This window comes from Urocampus carinirostris, chromosome 20 (assembly GCF_059441175.1).
Source record: "Urocampus carinirostris isolate Australia breed hairy pipefish chromosome 20, RoL_Ucar_1.0, whole genome shotgun sequence".
In the NCBI taxonomy this organism is placed as follows: Eukaryota; Metazoa; Chordata; class Actinopteri; order Syngnathiformes; family Syngnathidae; genus Urocampus; species Urocampus carinirostris.
Genome location: NC_142368.1, coordinates 3,175,780 through 3,201,331, shown reverse-complemented (window position 1 = coordinate 3,201,331; position 25,552 = coordinate 3,175,780). Strand labels below are relative to the sequence as shown.

Here is a 25,552-nt window from a genome sequence, read left to right as displayed (position 1 = left end):
ATAAATTTTTTACCCAAATTTGGTTATTCTTCTTCTAATTTTTTTAACTGTTTCAGACTAAATGACTGATTTTATGTAGGTGTTTTTGCATAACACGACCCATTTTTTGTCAAATGAAGTATTTCAATCCACCTTTGACACAAATTGGGTTATTCTTTTACAATATCAGACAAAATGACCCATTTTGCATTAAACGACAAATTTTGGGTTAAATTAACCCTAGTAATCAATCTCTTGACCCAAATCCAGAAGACCTTTGATCTGTTTTATTGTTGCTATTTTCAACAAAATGACCCAATTTTAATCAATCCCATTTTGGGTCAAATTAACCTGAACAATCAACCACTCTTGACCTAAATCAGGTCATTAATTGACCCGGCTGTATTTCAAACAAAATGACCCATTTCGGGTAGGTGTTTTAAGTTTATAACGACCCATATTTGGTCAATATCGATAAAAAAATTTTACCTTTATTTTTTTTCTTTTTTCTTTAACTGTTTCAGACAAATGACCTATTTCAGGTCGGCATTTTTGTATGAACAACTCATTTTGGGTCAAATTAACGCAGTAGAATATCAATCAATTGTTGACCCAAATCATTTTATTTTTGTTTACCCGTTTTTTGCTACTTTGTACAAAAAGACCTGTTTTGGGTCCAATTCACCGCAGTAATTGATGCACTCTTGACCCGAATTGGGTCGTTTTTTTCGACACACCTTTTATTTGCTGCTGTTTTACTCAAACTGATCCATTTCAAGCAGGTGTTTTGTATTAAATGACACATTTTGGGTTAAATAAACATGAATAATCAATCCACTCTTGACCTAATTGGGTTATTTTTGGACCTAAAATTTGTTGTTCTTGCTATTTCACACAAAATGATCCTTTTCGGGGGAATGTACTTGTACGGAATGACCCATATTTGGTTAAATGAAGCCCAATAGTGTATCAATCCACCTTTAACTCGAATCGGGTTGTTTTTGACCTATGTTTGGAGTCCAACTTTTTTGCGCGGCGTCAGCTTCCGCTTGTTTGCAAACAAATATGTTGGCCTGTTTGAGCTTGTCAAGAAGCATAATGGAACGCTATCACATTGGCAACGTTTTCCATTTTTTTTCGCATACTTTGCATCGCCCCGCAGGCACTCAGCATGTTAGCCCCGCCCCCACGTCCTTGAGAAGCCCTTGAGCAGATGGTAGCATTCCCGGCCAAACTGTGCCACCAGCCATCCTCGGTTTTCCCGGCTGGAGGCCGGCCTCTGATCTCGTCGCTGCAATTATTTTTTGTAATCACGTTTATTAACTCATTTACTGCCAGAGACAGCTATTGAGGTTGGCGATCCATTTTAGCTAGGCTGCCATAGACGGCTATAGACGACAAAGATCCATTCTGGCTAGGCTATTATTAACAGCTCTACAGGTCAAAGATCCATTCTCGATAAGCCACCGGAGACTGTCAATCCATGTCAAGGATCCATTCTAGATAGGCTAGCATAAATAGCTATATACTTCAAATGTCCAGTCACAGACATCCATAGATATAAACTGCCATAGACTGTTATACATATTAAATATCCATTCTAATCTCGGCTGCCATTGATAGTTATACACTTCAAAGATGCTTTCTATCTAGGCAGCCATTGATGGCAATATACATCAAAGATCAATTATAACTTTGCTGGCAAAGAGAGCTATATACAACAAAGATCCATTTTAGCTGGGTTGTCAATAAACAAAGCTATGTCCAAGCTACCCTTGACAGCTAAATACATCAAGGTTCCATTCTAGCTAGGCTATGACTCGCAGATATACAGGTCAATGAGCCGTTCTAGCTAGGCTGCCATTGACCTATACAAGTCAAGGATCCATTCCTGCTAGGCTGGCATAGACAGCTATACATGTCTAAGATTCATTGTAGCTATGCTACCGTTGACAGCTATAGACAAAGTTTGATTCTAGCTAAACTGCCATAGACTGCTATACTTGTCAGAGATATATTCTAGCTAAACCGCCGTGGCCGGTTCTACAAATCAAAGATCCATTCTAAGTAGGCTCTCATTGATGGCTATACACGTCAAAGGTCCATTCTGGTTAGCCTGCCATTGACTGTTACATACATAAAAAAATAAACCCATTCTAGCCAGCTTGGCTGCCCTTGCCGGATATGCAGGTCAAAGTTCCATTCTAGTTAGGCTGTCATTGACAGTTATAAACCACAAAGATCAATTTTAGCTAGACTACCATTGACTGCTATGTACATCAAAGTTCCATTCCAGCTTGGCTGCCATTGACGGATGCAGACGTCAAAGATCCATACGAGATAGGCTTTCAATGGCAGCTATAGACATCAGAGATCCATTCTAGCTAGGGTTGCCATTGAAGATTCTACAGATCAAACATCCATTCTGGCTAGGCTGCCATTGACAGTTACATACATCAAAGATCCATTCTAGCTAGGCAAACATGACTGTTACAGACATTGTAAAATACAGTAGTCCCTATACTTAAGGATTTCTGTACATACGAAAGTTTCAGGTTACAAAGTACTTAAATGGGAAAAAATTGCCTTTTGTTACTAATACCTTTCAGGATACGGAATCAAAAATACAGTACAGTATGCAGTGTTATTAGCCGCTCCCAGAGTTTCCAGAACATAAGCAAACTGGCTGAGTGTATCCCAGTATGCTCTTCGAGTCACTGTAACAGTTTAGAGTTCAGAGACGAGGAGGAGGAGGGGTTCTGGCAATATGGCAAGGAGAAGGATGCAACTGTCATCCAGTCAGCTCAACATGAAGACATGAAGTCTCTGAATTTGTGAAAAGGAATCGGCATTAGCTCAGTTGGTAGAGCGTCTTGGGATCAAGAGGTCGCAGGTTCGATTCCCGGCTCCCCTGTGTTGTCGAAGTGTCCTTGGGCAAGACACTGAATCCCTAATGCCCCCAATAAGCAGGTGCCTTGCATGGCTGACTCCCTATTAGTGTGTGAGTGTGTGTGTGAATAGGTAAGTGTGAAGCACATCGTAAAGCGCTTTGGGAGGTCTTAATTGACTTGAAAAGCGCTATATAAATGCAGATCTTTACCATTTAATTTACCCCGAAAAGGTGTTAACAAACGCTACGTCCGCCTCACGGATTTCCGACGGATTGTCAAAAGCGGACGTCATTGGATCAGTTTTTTTAAGAAATGCGAGGCAAATAGGTAAATGTTGTGCAGTAATCTAATTGTAACATGTATCTGTTTAATGTTTCGATGCTCTTTTATGATATATTCCCAAAATATCATAATGTAATTTGCGGGGCTTGGAACGGATTAGCGCATTTACATACAAAATGCGTCTCTACTTACTGTCATGAACCGGAACCGGATCAGGACCAAAATGCGTGACGTTTCTCACACAAGCTTTTATTATACGGGAAATGGGGAGTCATGCACGTTAGGCAGCGGTCTGGCGTGGAAAGACAGGAAGCCAGAGACCGACGAGATCGATACCAATTGCCCGAGCGGATATCGGTCCGATGGGGTCGATACCGGACAGAAGGGGACAGACAAAACAGGATATCGAAATTAAACAGAACAAACTAGACGGGAACGAAAACTGGAGAGAAAATGAACAGGACAAAAATAGACGGGAACGAAACTGGAAACCAATACTGAGCAGGACAGCTGGCGCCCCACGGGCAGGGCCAATTGGGCGCCATGGCAACTGTAACACCTACAAAATGTTTAAAGTTACGAAGCAACTCCTAGACTGCTTCGCTGTAGTTACAACGAACCCAGAACCTCAAAGCCTTGAGTACTTATTTCGTACTGAACGCGAGAGTGCTAACTTCCCCGAAGAAAAAACAAGTTTACTTTTGATATTGGCTAAACCGGGCAGCGGCGATTCATCACCGGATGTTTGTTCCTGTCAGAGTTTAATTCAGAGCTGGTGTTTCTTTTCGAGGCGGGAATTTGCATTTCTCCGATACGGCCGTGTTTGTGTACATTCGTGTATATTTTTGTGATTGCGCCATTTGTTACGCGGGAGGCGGCGTGCGTATATAATGAAGCCTTTCACCCTCCGATGCGTCCAATGAAGTGGAATATGTCCGGCAGTCGGAAAGGTTAAATAGCCATTAAGATGCACTGGGAAATTGCTATTCCTATTGGGGTTTTTTTCTTGAACCGTGCAGACGCAAATTTGTGTGTGTGAAATTACAAGTTGTGTACTGTGTGTGCATACTGAAGGATTTTATACATTTGACTATAAGGGATTTTGTACGATCAAATACAAGATTTTCACTGAGTGAGCTTCAGGTCCCGCCGCTCCAAATGCGGATGTTTTGTTTAGTTATGTGATAACAGGACTCTGACGCAGAAGGCCAGACGCACAAGGACAGAAATCGCGACGCTTTTCTCCGAGATGGTGGGGCCACGTGGGGGCTTTTCTCTGGCCCGCCCGTGGGAGGAGCCGACACGCCAGCTTGGGAGAAAAGCGTGGGCAGAGGAAGAGAGGGAGAAGATCGAGGGAGAATCGAGAGAGAAGAGGCTCGACGAAGACTCGAGCAACACTAATTCGGCTAATTCGATGGAGTTCACTTAGTTCAATACTTTATGAAAATAAATCTGCCCCCGTGTGAAAATGTCGGCTATTCTTGTCCATCAGATGGAGTCGGATAACTAATTCGAACAATTTGGTAAACGATACATTTTAATATATTTAATTCCTAATAATACGAACACTGAACACCAAATATGAGATATTGTCCACTCTTCACATTAAGTTTATTGATTTCATGATGTCACCTCCATTTTGGTCAGATTTGTTTCAACAATTTCATTCATTTCAAAGTTTCTTTAATTTAATATATTTTTAGACGAATGCAGTTAACTTAGTTAGTTTGGTTCATTGATTAAGTGAGTTAATTTAATTAATTGCAATACTGAAAAAACAGCAAGTAGAATGTGTTTTAAACGAGTTAATTTTTAGCAATTTATTCATTGTATTAAGTTAGCGAATGTAAATTAATCGCATTATTTAAGAAAGAAAGCAATCTGATTTAATTTTGAGTGAGTTAATCAATTAATTTCATTAAGTCAGGTAATTTAATTAATTGAAATATAAGAACAGCAGTTAAAATGTATTTTAATTCAGTTCAATTAAATCATTTTATTTATTGTATTAAGTTGGTTAATTAAACTAATTGCATCATTTAAGAAAAACAGTCTGGAGTTTTTTATTTGGATTGAGTTAATTTGATTATTTTCATTAAGTTAATTAATTTCATGAATTGCAATATTAGAAAAACCAGCAATTAGAATTATTTTAATGTAGTTCATTTTATTAATTTATTTAATTGCATTATTTAAGAAACAGAAACTAGCTTTTTATTTTGCTTGAGTTAATTTAATTAATTTCATTAAGTCAGTTAATTTACGTAATTGAAATATAAAAACAGCAATTAGAATTGATTTTAATTGAGTTAATTGAATTAATTGTATTTAACGTATTAAGTTAGTTAATTTAACTAATTGCATTATTTAAGAAAAACAGTCTAGAGCACAGGTGTCAAACAGGTGGCCCGCGGGCTAGATCAGGCTAAGGGATTGAATCCGGCCTGTGAGACAACATTCAGAGAAGCGCAAGAGAAAAATGAGCTGTAGTTTTAAATATCTCCACCGGATCTCAACAAAGCCAGTTAACACAAAAGCTGCAGGTTGAAATATGTCAACTTGATGTTGCTTAAACCAGGTGCCTCTCACAAAGACACTACTTGTATTTATTTCTCTCTTTCTCTCTCTCTCTCTCTCTCTCTCTCTCTCTCTCTCTCTCTCTCTCTCTCTCTCTTTTCCACCCCTTTTCTCCCACTATGTCTATGTCTCTTTCACTCTCTGTGTCTCTCTTTTTCTCTTCCTTTGTTGCTCTTTGTCTCTTCCCCTCTCTGTGTCTTTTAACTTCTTTGTCTCTAACTTCCTTTTTTTCCTTTTCTCTCTCTCTCTCTCTTTTCCACCCCTTTTCTCCCACTATGTCTCTGTCTCTTTCACTCTCTGTGTCTCTCTTTTTCTCTTCCTTTGTTGCTCTTTGTCTCTTCCTCTCTCTGTGTCTTTTAACTTCTTTGTCTCTAACTTCCTTTTTTTCCTTTTCTCTCTTTTCTCTTTCTCTCTCCATACCCTTTGCGCTTTCTTTACTCGTTTCTCTCCTTCTGTCTTTCTATTTCTCTTTGGATTTCTTCCTTCCTCTCCCTTTTTCCCCCTCTCTCACGACTTTTTATCTTTTGTTTCTCACGCTCTCTCCCAGTCTTTTTCTTTCATTGTCCCGCCCTCTCTCCTTTCCCCTCCCTCTTTCTCTTATTTCTCTATCTCTCTTTTTCTTTCTCTTTAATCTACCAGTCCGGCCCCCTGACAGAATGTTTGTTCTATCGTGTGGCCCCCCGAGTTAAAATGAGTTTGACACCCCTGGTCTAGAGCTTTTTATTTTGATTGCGTTAATTTGATTATTTTCATGAAGTTAGTTAATTTAATGAATTGCAATTTGAAAAAAAAAAAGAAACTATGGTAGTTTTTACTTTGATTGAGTTCAAGTGGTACGAATACACATATACAAATAAGCCGGCGGCGGCGATACGGCAAAAAAAGGGGTTATCTGTCAGGAGGTGGGGGGTTCTTTGACGTGATGGGTGCACGATTCGATTTCCATGCCGGAGACTTTACGGCTGCGTCGATAAAATCAAGAAATAAATATAAGGGACTTAGTTTAGCACCGAGGCGACCCCGCCAAGATGAAAGCCGAGCTCGGCGAGGAAATAAACATGAAAGTCAGACAATCTGCTCCACTCGGATTTAGGCATGCAAAAGAGGCTTTTTCTTCAATCATCCATGCGAGGGTTGGAGGTCCTTTGGGACTTTCTTAAGTCGCCGTGACGACCGCGATGTAAGGGCTCGACGGACGATGGTCGGACGGATTTTTTGGGGCAGGTGACATCCGACCTACAAGCCGGTCGGTTTACGTACGCCCGTCCGATCGACAAAAGCCGGCAGCCGGTTTCGTTTCGCTAGGGTACGCTCATTTTTTACAGTAGATGCTCATTTTTTACAGGATACACTCTGGAGTGGGTGATTATGATTTTAGGGCAGCATGGCGGCGCAGTGGTTAGCGCTTGTGCGGCACAGTTCATGTCATGGGAACCTGTCGTGGGTTCAAATCCAGCTCCAGACTTCCTGTGCGGAGTTTGTATGTTCTCCCCGTGCTAGCGTGGGTTTCTTCCGGGCACTCCGGTTTCCTCCCACGTTCCAAAAACATGCAATTCAGGGGAATTGGCCGGTCCAAATTGTCCCTAGGTGTGAATGAGCGAATGAGTTGTCTGTCCCTGTGTGCCCTGCGATTGGCTGGCAACCAGTTCAAGGTGTCCCCTGCCCACTGCCCGGAGATGGCTGGGATGGGCTCCAGCCCCCCCGCGACCCTAATGAGGATAAGCGGTACGGCTGATGAGATGAGATGAGATTATGATTTTACAGCGGACGATCGTTTGCCATTTGATGCTGATTCTTTCCATTGGATTCTAAGATCTTTATAGGATACACTCATTTTTTACAGTGAATGCTTATGTTTCTACAGTGGACGTTCACTTTTGCCATTTGCTGCTGATTCTTTCCATGAGATGCTCATTTTTTACAAGATACACTCATGTTTTTACAGGATACACTCATGTTTTTTACAGGATAGAACTCATTTTTTACAGTGGACGCTTATGTTTTTACAGCGGATGTTCACCATTGCCATTCAATGGTAATTCTTTCCATTAGTTGCTCATTCTGTTTACCCCAGCGTCATTTTGGCCAAGGTACGCTCGTTTCTTACAGCAGTGGATGTTCCCTTTTGCCATTTGATGCTAATTATTTCCATTACATTCTAATTTTTGCTGATTCTTTCCATTAGAATCTAAGTTCTTTACAGGATACACTCATTTTTTACAGTGAATGCTTATGTTTCTACAGTGGACGTTCACTTTTGCTATTTGCTGCTGATTCTTTCCAGTAGATGCTCATTTTTTACAGGATACACTCATGTTTTTTACAGAATAGAACTCATTTTTTACAGTGGACGCTTATGTTTTTACAGCGGATGTTCACCATTGCCATTCAATGGTAATTCTTTCCATTAGTTGCTCATTCTGTTTTCCCCAGCGTCATTTTGGCCAGGGTATGCTCATTTCTTACAGCAGTGGATGTTCCCTTTTGCAATTTGATGCTAATTATTTCCATTACATTCTAATTTTTGCTGATTCTTTCCATTAGAATCTATGTTCTTTACAGGATACACTCATTTTTTACAGTGAATGCTTATGTTTCTACAGTGGACGTTCACTTTTGCCATTTGCTGCTGATTCTTTCCAGTAGATGCTCATTTTTTACAGGATACACTCATGATTTTTACAGGATAGAACTCATTTTTTACAGTGGACGCTCATGTTTTTACAGCGGATGTTCACCATTGCCATTCAATGGTAATTCTTTCCATTAGTTGCTCATTCTGTTTTCCCCAGCGTCATTTTGGCCAGGGTATGCTCATTTCTTACAGCAGTGGATGTTCCCTTTTGCCATTTGATAATAATTATTTCCATTAGGTGCTCATTTTTTACAGGATACACTCATTTTTCACTAAATACACTCATTTATTACAGTGGATGCTTGTTTTTACAATGGACATTCACTTTTGCCATTCAATGGTAATTCTTTCATTTGGTTTTTCCCAGTGTCATTTTGACCTGGGTACACTCATTTCTTACAGCAGTGGATGTTCCTTTGTGCCATTTGATGCTAATTCTTTTCACGAGATCTTTTCAGGATACACTCATTTTTTTACAGTGGATGCTTATATTTTACAGTGGACATTCCCTTTTGCCATTTGATGCTAATTGTTTCCATCAGATGCTCATTTTTTACATGACACATTCATTTTTTTACAGGATACACTCGTTTTTTACAGTGGATGCTTGTGATTTTACAATGGCCGTTCACTTATTAGCTGCTCATTTTGTTTTCCCCGGCATCATTTTGGCCAGGATGCACTAATTTTTTACAGCAGTGGATGTTCCCTTTTGCCATTTGATAATGATTTTTTCCATTAGATGCTCATTTTTTATAGGATACATGCATGTTTTACAGTGGATGCTTATGTATTTACAGCAGACGTTCACTTTTGCCATTTGATGCTAATTCTTTCCATTAGATGCTCATTTTTTACAGCACACACTCATTTTTAACAGGATACACTCCTTTTTTACAGTGGATGCTTATGTTTTTTGCAGTGGACGTTTCCTTTTGCCATTTGAAGCTAATTCTTTCCATCAGATGCTCATTTTGTTTTGGCCAGCATAATTTTCGCCAGTGTACACTCATTTCTTATAGCAGAAGCCTTATTTTTCCAGTGGATATTCACTTTTAAGAGTGGGTATTCATTATTTTCCGGCAGATGCTCATTTTTTTACAGCAAAGGCTACAATTTCTGCAAGTAGAAGCAACATTTTCCAGAGAATAGTAATTTTTTTCTAGAATATTTTCATTTTTTTCCCGGAGATGCTCAGATCTGTAACTGATTTTTTACCAGGGGATGCTTATTTTGTTTTCTACAGCGGAGGCTTATTTTTTCCAGCAAAGGTTCAACATTTCCAGGAGATGCTATTTTTTCCACAGAAGCTCATTTTATTACAGCAAACACGACTATTTTTTGAGTTAATGCCCATTTCTTACAGCAAATGCTCATTTCTTACAGCAAATGTTCCTTTTTTCTAGCAGATACTTTTTATTTACGGCAAATCTAGATTTGAAATATATCAAATCTGCGATGTATGTATCTTCCGATTGTAATTCCCTAACTAGTATTCCCTAATAATAAATAAGATTTAAAAAAGAAATACTCTTAAAAGGACGATCTAGATCAGGAGTGTCAAACAGGCGGCCCGCGGGCCGGATCAGGCCTGCTAAGGGATTGAATCCGGCCCGTGAGACAACGCTCAGAGAAGCGCAAGAGAAAAAAAGAGGTGCAGGTTGAAATATATCCACTTGATGTTGCCAAAGTCCGATGCCTCTCACAAATGCTGTTCTTGTATTTCTTTATCTCTCTCTTACTCTCTCTTGTTCTCACTTATTCTCTCACTTTCTATCTATCTCTCTCTTCCTCACCTTTTCTCTCACTTTCTATCTCTCTCTCTTTCACTCTCTATGTCTCTCTTTTTCTCTTTTTTGTTCCTTTTTGTCTCTATCTCTCTGTGTCTTTTTACCTTCTTTTGCTCTCTCATCCTTTTTTCATTTTCTCTCTTTTCTCTCTCTCTTGCTTTCTCCTTCACTTTTTCTCTCATTCTCTCCTTCTCTTTTATCTTCTCTCTTTCTAAATTTCTTTGGATTTCATTCTTTCTCTTTCTTTCCCCCTCTCTCACTATTTCTCTTTTAATCTCTTTTGTTTCGCACGCTTCCTCTCGCTCTTTCATCTCTCTCTCTCTCTTTCTTTGTCCCACTCTTTATAATTTTCTCTCCCTCTCTTTCTCTTATGTTTCTTTTTTTCTTTCTCTCTAATCTAATAGTACGGCCCCTGAGAGAATGTTCTATCACACAGGTGTCAAACAGGCGGCCCGCGGGCCGGATCAGGCCCGCTAAGGGATTGAATCCGGCCCGCGAGACAACACTCAGAGAAGAGCAAGAGAAAAAAAAAGCTGCAGGCTGAAATATGTCAACTTGATGTTGCCAAAGCCAGGTGCCTCTCACAAAGACACTGTACTTGTATGTCTTTCTCTCTCTCTCTCTCTCTTTTTTCCCACCCCTTCTCTCCCCCTCTGTATCTGTCTCTCTTTTTATCTTCCTTTGTTGCTCTTTGTGTTTTTCTCTCTCTGTGTCTTTTAACCTCTTTTGCTCTAACTTCCTTTTTTCTTTTTCTCTCTTTTCTCTTTCTCTCTTCATACCCTTCGTGCTTTCTTTTCTCTTTTCTGTCCTTTTGTCTTTCTATTTCTCTTTGGATTTCTTTCTTCTTATCCCTTTCTTTTCCCCCCTTTCTCACAACTTTTTATCTTTAGTTTCTCACACTCTCTCACTCTCTCTCTTTTTCTTTCTTTGTCCCGCCCTCTCTCCTTTTCCCTCCCTCTTTCTCTTATTTCTTTATCTCTCTTTTTCTTTCTCTTTAATCTACTAGTCCGGCCCCCGACAGAATGTTTGTTCTATCGTGTGGCCCCCGAGTTAAAATGAGTTTGACACCCCTGATCTAGATCATGAATAGATAGGGGATGTAGATAGAAAAAGAAGAAATCCAGTCACCCGCCCCGACACTCTTGAAACTTAATCACAAAGTCACTTTTAAGGTTTCTTTGCAGTCGGATTTCTTTCAAGGTAACCGTGGCAACGCAAATACCGAAACTGTTTGTGAAAGCTTTCAAGGTCGCCCTACCTGGAAAAGCTCAACCGGAACTCAAAGCACTGACCTCGGACCACGATGGTTGTGGACTTCTTGGCCGGGTTTCCCACGTTGTTGCTCGCCAGGCAGCTGTAGACCCCCGCCTGGTCGGAGCGGATGGCGGGCAGGGTGAGGGTCCCCCCTTTGAGCGAGCTCCTCCTGGGCAAGCTGTCGTTGGCGCTGAGCCAGGTGAGGACGGGGGGAGGCTCGCCACCCGTGGTGATGCACACCAGCGACACCGTCTGGCCGGGGTTCACCACGATGGGGTCCTCCACCAGAAGTTTGATCGATGGCGAGGCTGCGGCACAGTCGGAGGGTTCGGACTCGATGAGGTTTAAATGTGGAGAGTAGACCCCCGGGATACCACATTAATAGGAAATGACCCAACAGCCGGTTGTTAATAAAAACTTTCAATATAATAAGTCCTACATACAGTATGTGTAATATACAGGGTTGGGTAGAGTTACTTTAACTTGATTACTTTCAATTACTTTTGGATTACTCCAATACCAAATATGCTAATAAAAGACAAAAGAAACTAAATATGAATAAAATGACTCCATTTTGTGCAGGCTTGGGGAGTAACAGAATACATGGAACGGCAAAAATGATGTTGGCAAGCTGTTTGGATTTATTTTCATTTTGTTTCTATCGCATTTTATGTTAGTTTTGCCGGGGATCAAAGAGATCAAAGCCAGGAGAGAAAGCTTACCACGTGTTGTGAGTCATAATTGTAATCATATTGAGTTTCTTTTGTCTTTTATTAGCATATTTGGTATTGGAGTCATCCAAAAGTAATTGAAAGTAATCAAGTTAAAGTAACCCTACCCAACCCTGGATATACTTGTATATGGTTATATCACATTACAAATTAAGCAAAAAGGCATTTTTTTAAACTTTTTTTGTGATGTAACTTGACCTGGTACGCGGAAGTTAGTGGGTGGATGCAAAAGGAGAGAAGATGGCGGAGTTAAATTAAAACGGATGTTAAACCTTCTACTTGCAAGAAATGTCTATTTTATTTCTCACTAAGCACAATTGCAAGCGTTGTTTTCATGGTTTTCATGTTTTTTACATTTTTCTATTGTGTAACCTGACCCGGTATGGGGGAGTTAGTGGGTGGATGCAAAGAGAGAGAAGATGACAGAGTTAAATTAAAACGGATGTTAAACCTTCTACTTGCAAGAAATATCTATTTTATTTCTCAATAAGCACAATTGCAAGCGTTGTTTTCATGGTTTTCATGTTTTTTACATTTTTCTATTGTGTAACCTGACCCGGTATGGGGGAGTTAGTGGGTGGATGCAAAGAGAGAGAAGATGACAGAGTTAAATTAAAACGGATGTTAAACCTTCTACTTGCAAGAAATATCTATTTTATTTCTCAATAAGCACAATTGTGCTTGTTTTCACGGTTTTTATGTTTTTGCTTCACCCTTTAGCATCACTGCAAGTCTTTATATAAATTAGGAAACATGTATCATAGTATTCTGTTGCCAAAGGTAGTGTGAATAACAATGCGAATACCTTTTCTTTAATATCACTAGCTATGTTTCCCTTCTTACCACATAGCAGCTAAAAATAGAACATTTTCAAAATATATAGAATTTTCAGATTTGGATTTTTTTTCGTAGTAGCATTTAGGGGAGCACCGAGTCAAAAAAGGAAAAGAAACTGCTATCAAACCTGCTGTTACTGTTAGTGTCCAGGAGATGGAACTCACACACAATAAATAACTTCACTACACTCAACGTTGTCATTAGAAAAATTACAATATGGAGTTGTCATCCAAAAATGTGTATGAAAATGTAAACGATGGAAAACTCTTTGTATTTGACGGCTCTGTTATCATTCGTTTTTGCTTCTACCTTTAGCGTGGGATCTATGGCTAAATTAAACTGTGTTCTACGAGATTCTGAACTCATTATCTAACTAAATAACTAAAAGAGAAAAAGGCATCGTGGGAGGGAGTTCAGCCAACAGCATATCGGCTTTCTATCTGTACTTCCCAAATTCATTCAATTCGTGGACTGAGCAATTAGGGGAAAAACACACTGGACTGTGTTTACAGTAAGATCAAGCATCTCGTTGGATCCGGCCATCTCTGTCTGTCCCTCACCCCCTCATACACCTAATAAAGCCTATGCAACAAGGACAGTACAAACATGGGTGGAAAATGGCGTACCGGTTTTGTTGGTGAGCCGGAAAATGACGCTGCGGTCGGGGATGCCGCACACGTTCCTGACGGAGGCCACGCAGCTGTAGTTTGCGTAGTCCTGCGGCCGCAAGTTCTTCAGCTTCAGGATCTTCGTTTCTCCCTGCAGCTCGGACGAAAACCGCGACAGAGGTGTGCAAATGTGTGCCGGCAGTCAAAGAGGTCTCGGGCGGGAATTATAGGGAACCGGGGGTGTCAAAATCGTTTTGGACCACATGGTAGAAAATACATCTCTCTTGGGGGCCAAGCAGATAGATTAAAGAGAAAGAAAATTAGAAAGAAAGAGAGGGATGGGAGGGAAGGAAGGAAGAAAAGAAGGAAGCAAGGGAGGATGGAAGGAAAATAGAAGGAAAGAAAAAAATGAAGGGAAAAAAGAAAGAAAAAAAGAAGGATAAAAAAGGAAGAAATAATGAAAAAAAGAAAAATATATATATATATATAAGACACAGAAAGAAAGAGAAATGGAGAGGGAAAGAAAGAAAGAAAGAAAGAAAGAAGTAAAAGAAAGGAGAAAAAAAGGCGAAAGAAAGAAAAAAGGTATGACAGAAAGAAAGGCAAAAGAAAGAAAAAAGTAGCAAGAAAGGCAAAAGAAAGAAAGAAAGACAGAAAGAAAGGAGGAAGAAAGGGAAAAGAAAAAAGGTATGAAAGAAAGAAAGGCAAAAGAAAGAAAAAATGTAGCAAGAAATAAAGGCAAAAGAAAGAAAAAAGGTAGCAAGAAATAAAGAAAGAAAGAAAGAAAGAACAAAAGAAATAAAAATACAAAAAGGAGGAAGAAAGACAAAAGAAAGAAAAAGAAAGAAAGGAGGAAGAAAGACAAAATAAATAAAACGAAAGAAAGAAAGAAAGAAAAAAAGAAAGAAAGAAAGAAAAAAGAAAGGAGAAAGAAAGCCAAAAGAAAGAAAAGGGTAGAAAGAAAGGCAATAGAAAGAAAGAAAGTAAGAAAGAAGGAAGGGAAGAAAGGAGAAAGAAAGGTAAAAGAAAAAAGGTAGAAAGAAAGAGAGAAAGAGCGATAGATAGGGAAAGAAAGAACGAAATAAATAATAAAAAGAAAGAAAGAAAGAAAGGAGAAAGAAAGGAGAAAGAAAGAAAGAAAGGAAGAAAGAAAGGAAGAAAGAAAGGAAGAAAGAAAAAAGGAAGAAAGAAAGAAAGAAAGAAAGAAAGAAAGAAAGAAAGAAAGAAAGGAAGAAAGAAAGGAAGAAAGAAAGAAAGAAAGAAAGGAAGAAAGAAAGGACGAAAGAAAGGAAGAAAGAAAGGAAGAAAGAAAGGAAGAAAGAAAGGAAGAAAGAAAGGAAGAAAGAAAAAAGGAAGAAAGAGAAATAAAATAAGAGAGGGACAGAAAGAAAGATAGAATGAAAAATGAAAAAAAGAAAAAAAAGAAAGAAATATAAATACAAAGAAGACTGGGTTGTCCTTTATCCCTCCTAGCTCGGACTGACTCTGAGAGCGAGAAGGGATTAGAAACGAGAAGCGACGTAGCCGCTAGCACTTGCTCGGGAAACAAAGAAAAACAATTGGGGTAGGAAGAATGTTGCCAAGCCTCAAAATACAATTACAAGGGTTTCCCTCAGTGCTTTATAAGCCTGGCGGCCCACGGGTCTCTAGACTGATACGTTGTAGACAACATTTTCCCCAACTGTCAGAAGGATTCGCTCAATTATCCCTACAGGGTTTAACATTTTCATTATTTTCCTAGCTCATAACATGTTCTTGTGTTTGTTAAGCTCAGTCATCAAATATTTTAGCCCCAAATGCATGCAATTCCTATCAGCAGAAAATTAGCTTTGCTAGCTAATTCAGAAAACTAGCATCATTTTCATATGTGCTAGCATTGTCCCAGTTCGACGCTGAAAACTCTTTTTTCAGTCCCCCGACCTGGCCTTCACAAAACTGCCATCTCAAAGTCGAAGCTAGCAAAGATCTCGGCCGCCTTACCTGCGTGAAGAAAGGCTCGTAGATTTCCACGCCCTTATCCGATCCCTGGGTCAGCACTTCCCGGCCCCGGTGCCAACTGTAGCGCACCGGCGGGTTGGAATTAGCCACGCAGCGCAGGAATACCGTCCTCTCGTAGTAGAACTGTTCTTTGGCCTCGCCGATGCTCTGGTGGACCGTCACCACCGGGTCGTCCAGGTCTGGGGAACGGAACCGCAAGGTTTTGGGGTCAGGGAGGTCGGTTCGGTTTTCGTAAAGCTCTCGATTGCCGTGGATTCTCGGGGGAGAAGAATCGGCGTTCCGTAAGACCCTCCGCCCGAGACATCAGTTATCGGCTCTGCCCGGTTGCCCGAGGGTACGGTAGTTCCTCCGTCGATACACCAAGTGTTCTGATTGACACCGCGCACTCAGGTCGATTTGACAGTTTTTTTCCCCTTTGGACCTTGTTAGGATTATTATAAATCACAGGTGTCTAACAGGTGGCCGGCGGGCCAGATCAGGCCCGCTAAGGGATTGAATCCGGCCCGCGAGACAACACTCAGAGAAGCACAAGAGAAAAACAAGCAGCAGGTTGAAATAGGTCAACTTGATGTTGCCAAACCCAGGTGCCTCAAACAAAGACACTGAACTTGTATTTATTTCTCTCTCTCTCTCTCTCTCTCTCTTTTCCACCCATTTTCTCCCACTCTCTGTCTCTGTCTCTCTCACTCTCTGTATCTATTTTCTCTTCCTTTGTTGCTCTTTGTCTCTTTCTCTCTCTGTGTCTTTTTAACTTCTTTTGCTCTAACTTCCTTTTTTCCTTTTCTCTCTTTTCTCTTTCTCTCTTCCTACCCTCTGCGCTTTCTTTTCTCTTTGGTCTCCTTCTGTCTTTCTATTTCTCTTTGGATTTCTTTCTTTGTCTCCCTTTCTTTTTCCCCTGTCTCACGACTTTTTATCTCTCTTGTTTCTCACGCTCTCTCCCTCTCTCTTTTTCTTTCTTCGTCCCACCCTCTCTCCTTTTCCCTCCCTCATTCTCTTATTTCTTTATCTCTCTTTTTCTTTCTCTTTAATCTACTAGTCCGGCCCCCGACAGAATATTTGTTCTATCGTGTGGCCCCCGAGCTAAAATGAGTTTGACACCCCTGTTATAAATGTATTATGCGTATGCTACAAAATGAAACATTAAACAAAGGAAGACCCTAAGGTTAAAAAACTGTTATCCTTGCTCCAGATAACCCCATCACTGTCAGAACCCGAACAGATACAGGACCCAATCGCGTGACGTTCTCACACAAGCTCTTTATTTCATGGGAAATGGGGAGTCATGCACGTTAGGAAGCCAGTCTGGCGTGGAAAGACAGGACGCCAGAGACCGACGAGATCGATAACGGATCAAGGTAACGAAAATAAACAGGAGAAACTAGACGGGAAACAAAACTGGAGAAACTAACCAAAGGGACAAGAATAGACAGAAAACAAAACTGAAACCCGATATTAAACACTACAAAAACAAACAGGAACAATACCGGACTGCAGATATCACAAAAAAACAGGACAGATTCCACTTCTTGTGGGGACGGAACCCACGTATTGAGGGGCAGAAGTTCGTTGACAGGAAAACAGGACGTAACCCACGTCTTGTGGTTTAGAAGTTTGTTGACAGGAAAACAGGACGGAACCCACGTCTTGTGGGGCAGAAGTTCGTTGACAGGAAAACAGGTCGGAACCCACGTCTTGAGGGGCAGAAGTTCGTTGACAGGAAAACAGGATGGAACCCATGTCTTGTGGTTTAGAAGTTTGTTGACAGGAAAACAGGACGGAACCCACGTCTTGTGGGGCAGAAGTTCGTTGACAGGAAAACAGGACGGAACCCACGTCTTGTGGTTTAGAAGTTTGTTGACAGGAAAACAGGACGGAACCCACGTCTTGTGGGGCAGAAGTTCGTTGACAGGAAAACAGGTCGGAACCCACGTTTTGTGGGGCAGAAGTTCGTTGACAGGAAAACAGGACGGAGCCACGTCTTGAGGGGCAGAAGTTCGTTGACAGAAAAACAGGTCGGAACCCACGTCTTGAGGGGCAGAAGTTCGTTGACAGGAAAACAGGATGGAACCCATGTCTTGTGGTTTAGAAGTTTGTTGACAGGAAAACAGGACGGAACCCACGTCTTGTGGTTTAGAAGTTCGTTGACAGGAAAACAGGACGGAACCCACGTCTTGTGGGGCAGAAGTTCGTTGACAGGAAAACAGGTTGGAACCCACGTTTTGTGGGGCAGAAGTTCGTTGACAGGAAAACAGGACGGAGCCACGTCTTGAGGGGCAGAAGTTCGTTGACAGAAAAACAGGTCGGAACCCACGTCTTGAGGGGCAGAAGTTCGTTGACAGGAAAACAGGATGGAACCCATGTCTTGTGGTTTAGAAGTTTGTTGACAGGAAAACAGGACGGAACCCACGTCTTGTGGGGCAGAAGTTCGTTGACAGGAAAACAGGACGGAACCCACGTCTTGTGGGGCAGAAGTTCGTTGACAGGAAAACAGGACGGAACCCACGTCTTGTGGGGCAGAAGTTCGTTGACAGGAAAACAGGTCGGAACCCACGTTTTGTGGGGCAGAAGTTCGTTGACAGGAAAACAGGACGGAACCCACGTCTTAAGGGGCAGAAGTTTGTTGACAGAAAAACAGGACGGAGCCACGTCTTGAGGGGCAGAAGTTCGTTGACAGAAAAACAGGACGGAACCCACGTCTTGTGGGGCAGAAGTTCGTTGACAGGAAAACATTAATCAATGACGAGTCTTAGAGATTACTCGCTGAGATCTCCTTGATAGAATCCAGCACACCGCCGTCCTCCCAGTGTACCAAAAGGCAGACAGACTATAAGACCCCAAATCCACGCATGACTCAAAACAGGAAACTGGTAGTTAGGGACTGTGCAGACAGCAGAGGCTGTCACATCATTGCTTGCCATTTCTATGTTTCTGCATGCGAAGGTTTCTTGACATTTTGGTACCCTTGGATGTGACCTACTCAATCTAGCCAACCCTGGCCTAAGGGGAGCAAAACATCAATGACGAGTATTACAGTTATCTTATTGTAATCTTCTTGATAAAAATCCAGCACACGAGCATCCTCCAGAGGGCGCCACACATGACTTGAAACAGGGGAGCGGTATTTAAGGCAGGTTCACTGTCAGACACTTAGAGCAAAAACAGGACATTTATTTATAATATTAGTAAGTATTGTGAAAAAGTAAATCAAGTAACTAACATTGTCCTGGACTGTACTTACACTCACCTAATACACTACAGGACAAAACTACATGCATGCGTGTCCCCCTGGAGTGCCCCAGTAATGGCCACGTTTTACAAAACAAAGGCAGCCATTCACACCTGAAAGCGGGATGTTAGCTGAATTCACTGGAGTCTGTCAATCCCTCTCTTGGGTTTCTGCACAAAAACTTGGTCCCTTTCCGGTAGCGCTAGTGTTAGGGACTGTGCCCACAGCAGAAGCTGTCAGATTGCTGCTTGCCATTTTGATGTTTCTGCCTGCGTAGGTTTCTTGACCTTTTGGTACCATTGGATGTGACATACGTAATCTAGCCAACTCTGGTCTGAGGGGAGCAAATAATCAATGACGAGTATTAGAATTTGCTAGCTGTGACATTCATAGACGGTCTGTAAGACCCCATACCTGTTCTTTAAAACTCACACATGACTCAAAACAGACAGAGCGGTATTTAAGGACTGTGCCAACATCAAAAGCTGTCGGATGGTTGCTTGCCATCCTAATCTTTCTATCTGTCTATGTTTCTTGACCTTTAAGTACCCTTGTGATGTGACCTAGCCAACCCTGCCCTGAGGGGAGCAATTAATCAAAGACGAGTATCAGAATTCGATTGCTGCGATCTTCTTGATAAAATCCAGCACATGGTTGTCCTACAGAGGGCGCCAAAAGGCATAAAGGACTGGAGGAGGTGGACCGCACACCATTTTATTAAAACCTGCATGGGACCATAAACAGGAGATGGTATTTAAGGACTGTGCCAACAGAAGAAGCTGTAAAGCTTGTTGCTTGTCATTTAAATGCTCCAGCCTGCGCACGTTTCTCAACCTATTTTATGTTCCTGGTCATGTTTCTCCGTAGAAAGCTGGAGCGTAATGTTCTCAGTCCACCCGGAAATTCCACCACTTGCTTTTGCGTTTGAAAACGGCAACCTCTGTTGATTGAACGGATTGAAGAGGTAATCACCTTACCGGGTGAAGGCGGCGCGTCTTTGCGCATGCTAATGAGGCGTTTCTACAAAGAAACCCGACCGGGGGTTCCTCCGGTGGGTGGGGGAACATACGCCGCCAAAGAATGCTGATTGCGGCGTTTCATTAAGGGCATGTTTTGCCCCCGTAAACCCTTCATCAAAATCTAGCGGCGGTCAATACTTCATCCAGGATCCATTACGGCAACTCAGGTAAGAGCAATTACCTTTGAGGGGCGGGTTTGGCATCAAGGGGGTGGGGGCTTGACGGAGGAGACGGGAGGCTTTTAAAGGAGCTTTTAAGGTAAATAGAACCATTCATTACTGAGGACTCGCTCTTCTTTTTTTCTACAGTCCATTTGTAACAGAGACACACATACTTGATTTACGACATCGGGGGGAGGGGAAGTTCCATTGATCTGAAGCCTTACGTTTGATTTTCATTTTTTGAGAGGGCCAAACCATGTACAATATTTCAAGACCAAATTCAACAAAACCGTCAAACCAGCTCTCCCGACAAAAACATTCATCGGGGCATTTTATTTCACTGTTCTGTTTTGAAGGATTTTGTACATTTGACTGTAAAAGATTTTATACGATTGAATACAAGTTACATTTATTGAGTGAAATGAAGATTTTCACCGAGTAGGCTTAAGTTCAATGACAGGTCACCCTGATCCGAATGCGGAATGTTTTGTCTAGTTCTGTTGATAACGGGACTCTGGCGAAGGACGGCAGGCATTGTTTTGATAAACGCTCTGCTGTTTTGAGTTTTTCCAGACATCGAGGCGAGGTGGTGGAGCCCACGTGGGGGCTATCCTGGCACGCCCCATGGGAGGAGCTGGCATACCAGCTTGCGGGAAAACATGGGCCGAAAAGAGAAGCGGAAGAGGCTTGACAGAGACTCGAGCGACGCTAATTCGGCCGTATTTGATGGAGTTCACTTTGTTAAATTGTTTTTAGAAATTTGTCCATCTTTTCCATCAAGAAACAAGCGCGCATTGTTAGGAGAATGTAGGTTGTGTTTGGTAAATGGAGTCAGATAACTAATTCGAACAATTTGGTAAACGGTACATTTTATTATTTAATTCCTAACAGTTTGAAGATTCGAAAAGATTCATAAAATAATAATGCCAGATTCCGTGTCCCATACCAACAACTATACCACTTAAAATGTAGCTTCCTCTCAATTTGACTATCATTTTTGGGATATAATGGTTCCAAAACAAGGTGCAAGCAGAGTTATTTTAAAAAATGTCACAAAATACTGCAAACGAGAGGTACCTGGACATTGTTAAGGTTTTCTTCAGCTTAAACCGAGTTAAATTCAAGACTTTATAAGACGTTTTTAATGCCTTTTGAAATCAAGTTTAAGACGAAATCAACAAAAAACCACAATTGAAACAAACAATAGAAAAAAACAAATATATCATGCCTAGTACACACTACGTGGCACAATTTTAAGTCATATCCTACTAATGTGTTGACATTTTTAAGACTCTAAAAATTGGATTTAAAACAATTTAATACCAACGAAGGCCTTATTTTTTAGAATAATGAATTCAATGCCTTTTAAGACTTGTCAAGGATCCGCAGGAACCCTAGATAGAATTCCGAAAGTCCCCGGAAATCGAGAAAAGGAAAAGATTCTCAACTCAAAGCCCTCTGCTGCTCTTTTGTAATTAAGCGCCGTATAAAGAAACTTGACTGATGGCGTCGTTCGGGGAGGGGTCAACAACCCAATTTGGCGTCCGGACCCCCGCGCTCTAACGCGTAACCCAACGCTTCTTTGAGGAACCGCCGTATGTTTATCGCTTTGGCCCGGAGCGAAAAGATGACGTAGATGCTCGCTGCCGGAGCCGGAGATAAATATGGAAATATGGAAATGTTTTCAAAAAACCTGACGAGATTTAAAGCAAATAACCGGAGCCGTGAACCGGGGCGAGTGCAATTCGGGCCGCGTTTCTCAACTGGCGGGTCGGGTAGCCAAAAGGGGGTCGCCGAACTGTTTTTAGTGGGTTTCAGGGTCTGCCTTGGCACAGGGTTCGAACACAAGGCCAAATTCAAGCACTTTACAAGCCTTCCAAGGCCCATTTTTCTAATTTTCCAGTACCTTCAAAGAAAGTTTTTTGTTGTTTTTGTTGACTTTGATGACAAAAATAACTTCGCTATCTTGCTGCTAGCACATACCTGTATGTTGTGTTATTTGGAAGGATTTTATACATTTGACTATAAAGGATTTTATACAATCAAATACAAACAGGGTTGGGTAGGGTTACTTTAACTTGATTACTTTCAATTACTTTTGGATTTCTCCAGGACCAAATATGCTAATAAAAGACAAAAGAAACTAAATATGAATAAACTTATGACTCACAACACTTGGTAAGCTTTCTCTCCTGGCTTTGATCTCTTTGATCTCCGGCAAAACTAACATCAAATGCGACAGAAACAAAATGAAAATCAATCCAAACAGCTTGCCAACATCGTTTTTGCCGTTCCATGTATTCCGTTACTCCCCAAGCCTGCACAAAATGTAGTCATTTTATTCATATTTAGTTTATTTTGTCTTTTATTAGCATATTTGGTATTGGAGTAATCCAAAAGTAAATGAACGTAATCAAGCTAAAGTAACCCTACCCAACCCTGAATACAAATTACATTTAATGCAAAAGATATTCACTGGCTGGGCTTTGGTGTGAGGTCAGGGCACCCTAGAAGAAAATATTGTTTACAGGAACGGCGGGAACGGGACGAAGGGCTGATAAGATAATCAGCACATCCAGACGCAGAGGGGCCCTGATGACGTAGAAACGCTCTGTGTTGTTTTGAACATTCCAGCCATCGCGGCGAGGTGGTGGAGCCCAGGGAGGGCTTCGCTGGCACGCCCATGGGAGGAGCCGGCGCGCCATTGTGCAGGGAGAAGATGGCCAATAAGAAGAGAGCTAAAGGACTTGAGAAGAGGGCTTGCCAGAGACTGCAACGACACTAATTCGGCCGTTTTCGATGGAGTACACTTAGTTACATTGTTAATGAAATTAAATCTGCCCCCGTGTGGAAATGTCGGCTTTCCCGTTCATCTTTTCCGTCAAGAAACGAGCGCGCATACATTGTTGGATGAATGTAGGTGGTGTTTGGTTAATGGAGTCAGATAACTAGTTTGAACAATTTGGTAAACAGTACTTTTTTATATTTAATTCCCAACACTATCTATCATCCTTTTTTTTCACTGGGCTGCTATAAACTGACACAAATTCTGCCGTTCCGCTTCAACAATGCAAGTGTCGCTTTGCTACATCACACTTGTTTACAAAAACTGAAAAGGCTCAAGAGGTTTAGGGTAATAATTCATATGGAAAACAAAAAAGAAAGTACTTTATGTATAAAAAGCAGAAAAAGGTGAGAACCACCAGGAAAAGTATGTGTGTGTCTGTGTGTGGAGTAAAACTTTGGAACAATTTATATGACAAGATCAAACAATGTCCAAAAAAAGCAGAAAAATGAGACAAATTTGGACTCATTAGATCTTAGAGACTGCTGAGCTTTTGATTTTGGGTTTTTTACGTATTTTAAATCAGATTGTTGGCGTGTTTTTTGGAGGATCTGTCTCTAAATTGTTGAAAATAATAATAAAAATTAAATAAATAGTTACTTTTTTGCATATTATCATTTATTCATAGCACTGAGGAGTTCAAATTATAATTTATATTTTATTGTTTTGCAGAATTTTGTGTTCAACTTCAAATCAGTTCAGTGTGTAAAAAGCTAAAATGGTTTTTCTTCTTATATATATTTTTTGAGTTTATTATCGTTTTATTACTATTGATAGTATATCATTAAAAAAACAAAAATCAGAGAAGCCCGAAAAAAAAAATGGTTTTCTAAAAAGAGCTGTCCAATAGGGAGCCATAATGCCATAATGACAATCAACCAGAGCAGGCGTGTTGGCGTCATTTTCAGGCACTTTTTTTCTTTTCATTTGTTGCGTTGTCACACTGCCAAAAAACATGGCAATGGCAAGAATGTCATGCATTTTCAAGCACCTCACCCCTAATTCCATTTAAACTCAACAATTTTCAAGGATTTCAAGCACCTATACGAGGGTCGATGACACTCCCCAACAGTAAATGGTGATAATGCCCTCCTCGATCTGTTCTTACGTCTATGTTTGGGTGGAACGGATTCAAGTGCGAACAATTGTGTCGGATTTGACAGTTTCAAGGGGGATGAGGGATCAACAAAAGGCGCTCCGTAAGGGAAGGGAATGAAGGATTGTATTCTTTCCTAGCACGCCCATGGGAGGAGCCGGCACACCAGCTTGCGAAAAAAAAATGTGGGCCGGGAGAATAAAAAGAAGATCAAGAGAGGAAGCTAGACAGAGACTCGAGCGACACTAATTCGGCTAATTCAATGGAGTTCACTTAGTTAAATACTTTAAGAAATGAAATCTGCCCCCGTCTGGAAATGCCGGTCTCTTGTCCACCTTTTCTATCAAGAAACGAGCACACATTGTTAGGTGAATGTAGGTTGTGTTTGGTGAATGGAGTCATATAACTAATTTGAACAATTTGGTAAACCGTACATTAGTTAGATTGAATTTCTTAAATAATTTAAATAAGTGAACTCCATCGAATATGGCCGAATTAGAGTCTCTGTCAAGCCTCCTCTCTCGTCTTCTGCCTTCCCCCCTCGGCCCACGTTTTTCCACAAGCTGGTGTGCCGGCTCCTCCCATGGGCGTGCCAGGAAAGCCCCCACGTGGGCTCCTCCATCTCACCTCGATGTCTGGAAAAACTCAAAACAACAGAACTAGACAAATAATTCCGCATTCGTATCAGGGTGACCTGTCATTGAACAAAAGCCCAGTCAGTGAATATTTTGCATTAGACTCAATAAATGTAACTTGTATTCAATCGTATAACATCCTTTATAGTCAAATGAGAACAATAAATAACAAAACGACGTCAGGGCAAACAAATAAGAGGATTTCTTCTTCTTCTTTCGGAGCCTGCTGGGTGTTTGGCTGACGCAATATTTCGCGCCTTTTTCTGGGCTTTGAAGGTTGTTGTTTTTTTCTCGTCTGATCCGCCGGCTTGGATTGAAATAGAAATACGGATCGGACGCTGTCAGGGTTTCATTAACATAGTGGGATTAAGTAAAGCAGTTACCATTCCCATGCATTGCAAACTAGCATCGCAGACAATAGCGTATTTCTTTGAAAAAAACTGTAAATGAGCCACACTTTAGCTTTAGCATTTAGCATCAAAGGCACAGAGGTTAGCCATCAAAGGCACAGAGGTTAGGTTAAAGACACTTTAGCTGCATTTGTTTCTCTCTTTCTTTCTCTTCCTTTTATATCTCTCTCCCTTTCACTTTTTCTTCCTTTCTCTCATTTTCCTTTTCCCCTTTTCTTTTTTCTCTCTTTCTCTTGCTCTGTCTTTCTCACTGGCTTTCTTTCTCACTCACGTTCTCTCTCCCTTTCTTCTTTACATTTTTTTCTCTTGTTTTTTGTTGCTCTCTCTTTCTTTTTTTCTTTTTTATTCTTCTCTCTTTTACTCTCTTTCGGTCTCTTTTTTCCCTCTCTTTGTTGCTCTTTATCGCTTTCATTCTCTCCCTTTCTCTCATTGCCTTTTTTCTCTGTATGTTTCCTCTTTTTTTCATTCTATTTCTTTCTTTTGCTCTCTTTTTTCCTTCTTTCGTTATTTTTCTCTCTGCATTTTCCTCTTTCTTTATTCTTTCTTTTTCTCTTTCTCTCACACTGTCGTTCTCAATG

At 40.9% G+C, this 25,552-nt stretch overlaps 1 protein-coding gene across 3 annotated transcripts in view; it reads right to left on the bottom strand.

The window, feature by feature from the left end:
- LOC148346008 (MAM domain-containing glycosylphosphatidylinositol anchor protein 2) overlaps nucleotides 1-25,552 on the bottom strand; it is a 305,624-nt gene that overhangs the window by 131,411 nt on the left and 148,661 nt on the right. For all 3 annotated transcript variants that reach the window (XM_088325084.1, XM_088325085.1, XM_088325086.1), the window contains exons 4-6: nucleotides 15,565-15,761; nucleotides 13,603-13,735; nucleotides 11,447-11,716 (exon numbers count right to left, since the gene is read on the bottom strand). In XM_088325084.1, the coding sequence (XP_088181210.1) occupies nucleotides 11,447-11,716; nucleotides 13,603-13,735; nucleotides 15,565-15,761 (600 nt within the window). The remainder of the gene's footprint in view (nucleotides 1-11,446; nucleotides 11,717-13,602; nucleotides 13,736-15,564; nucleotides 15,762-25,552) is intronic.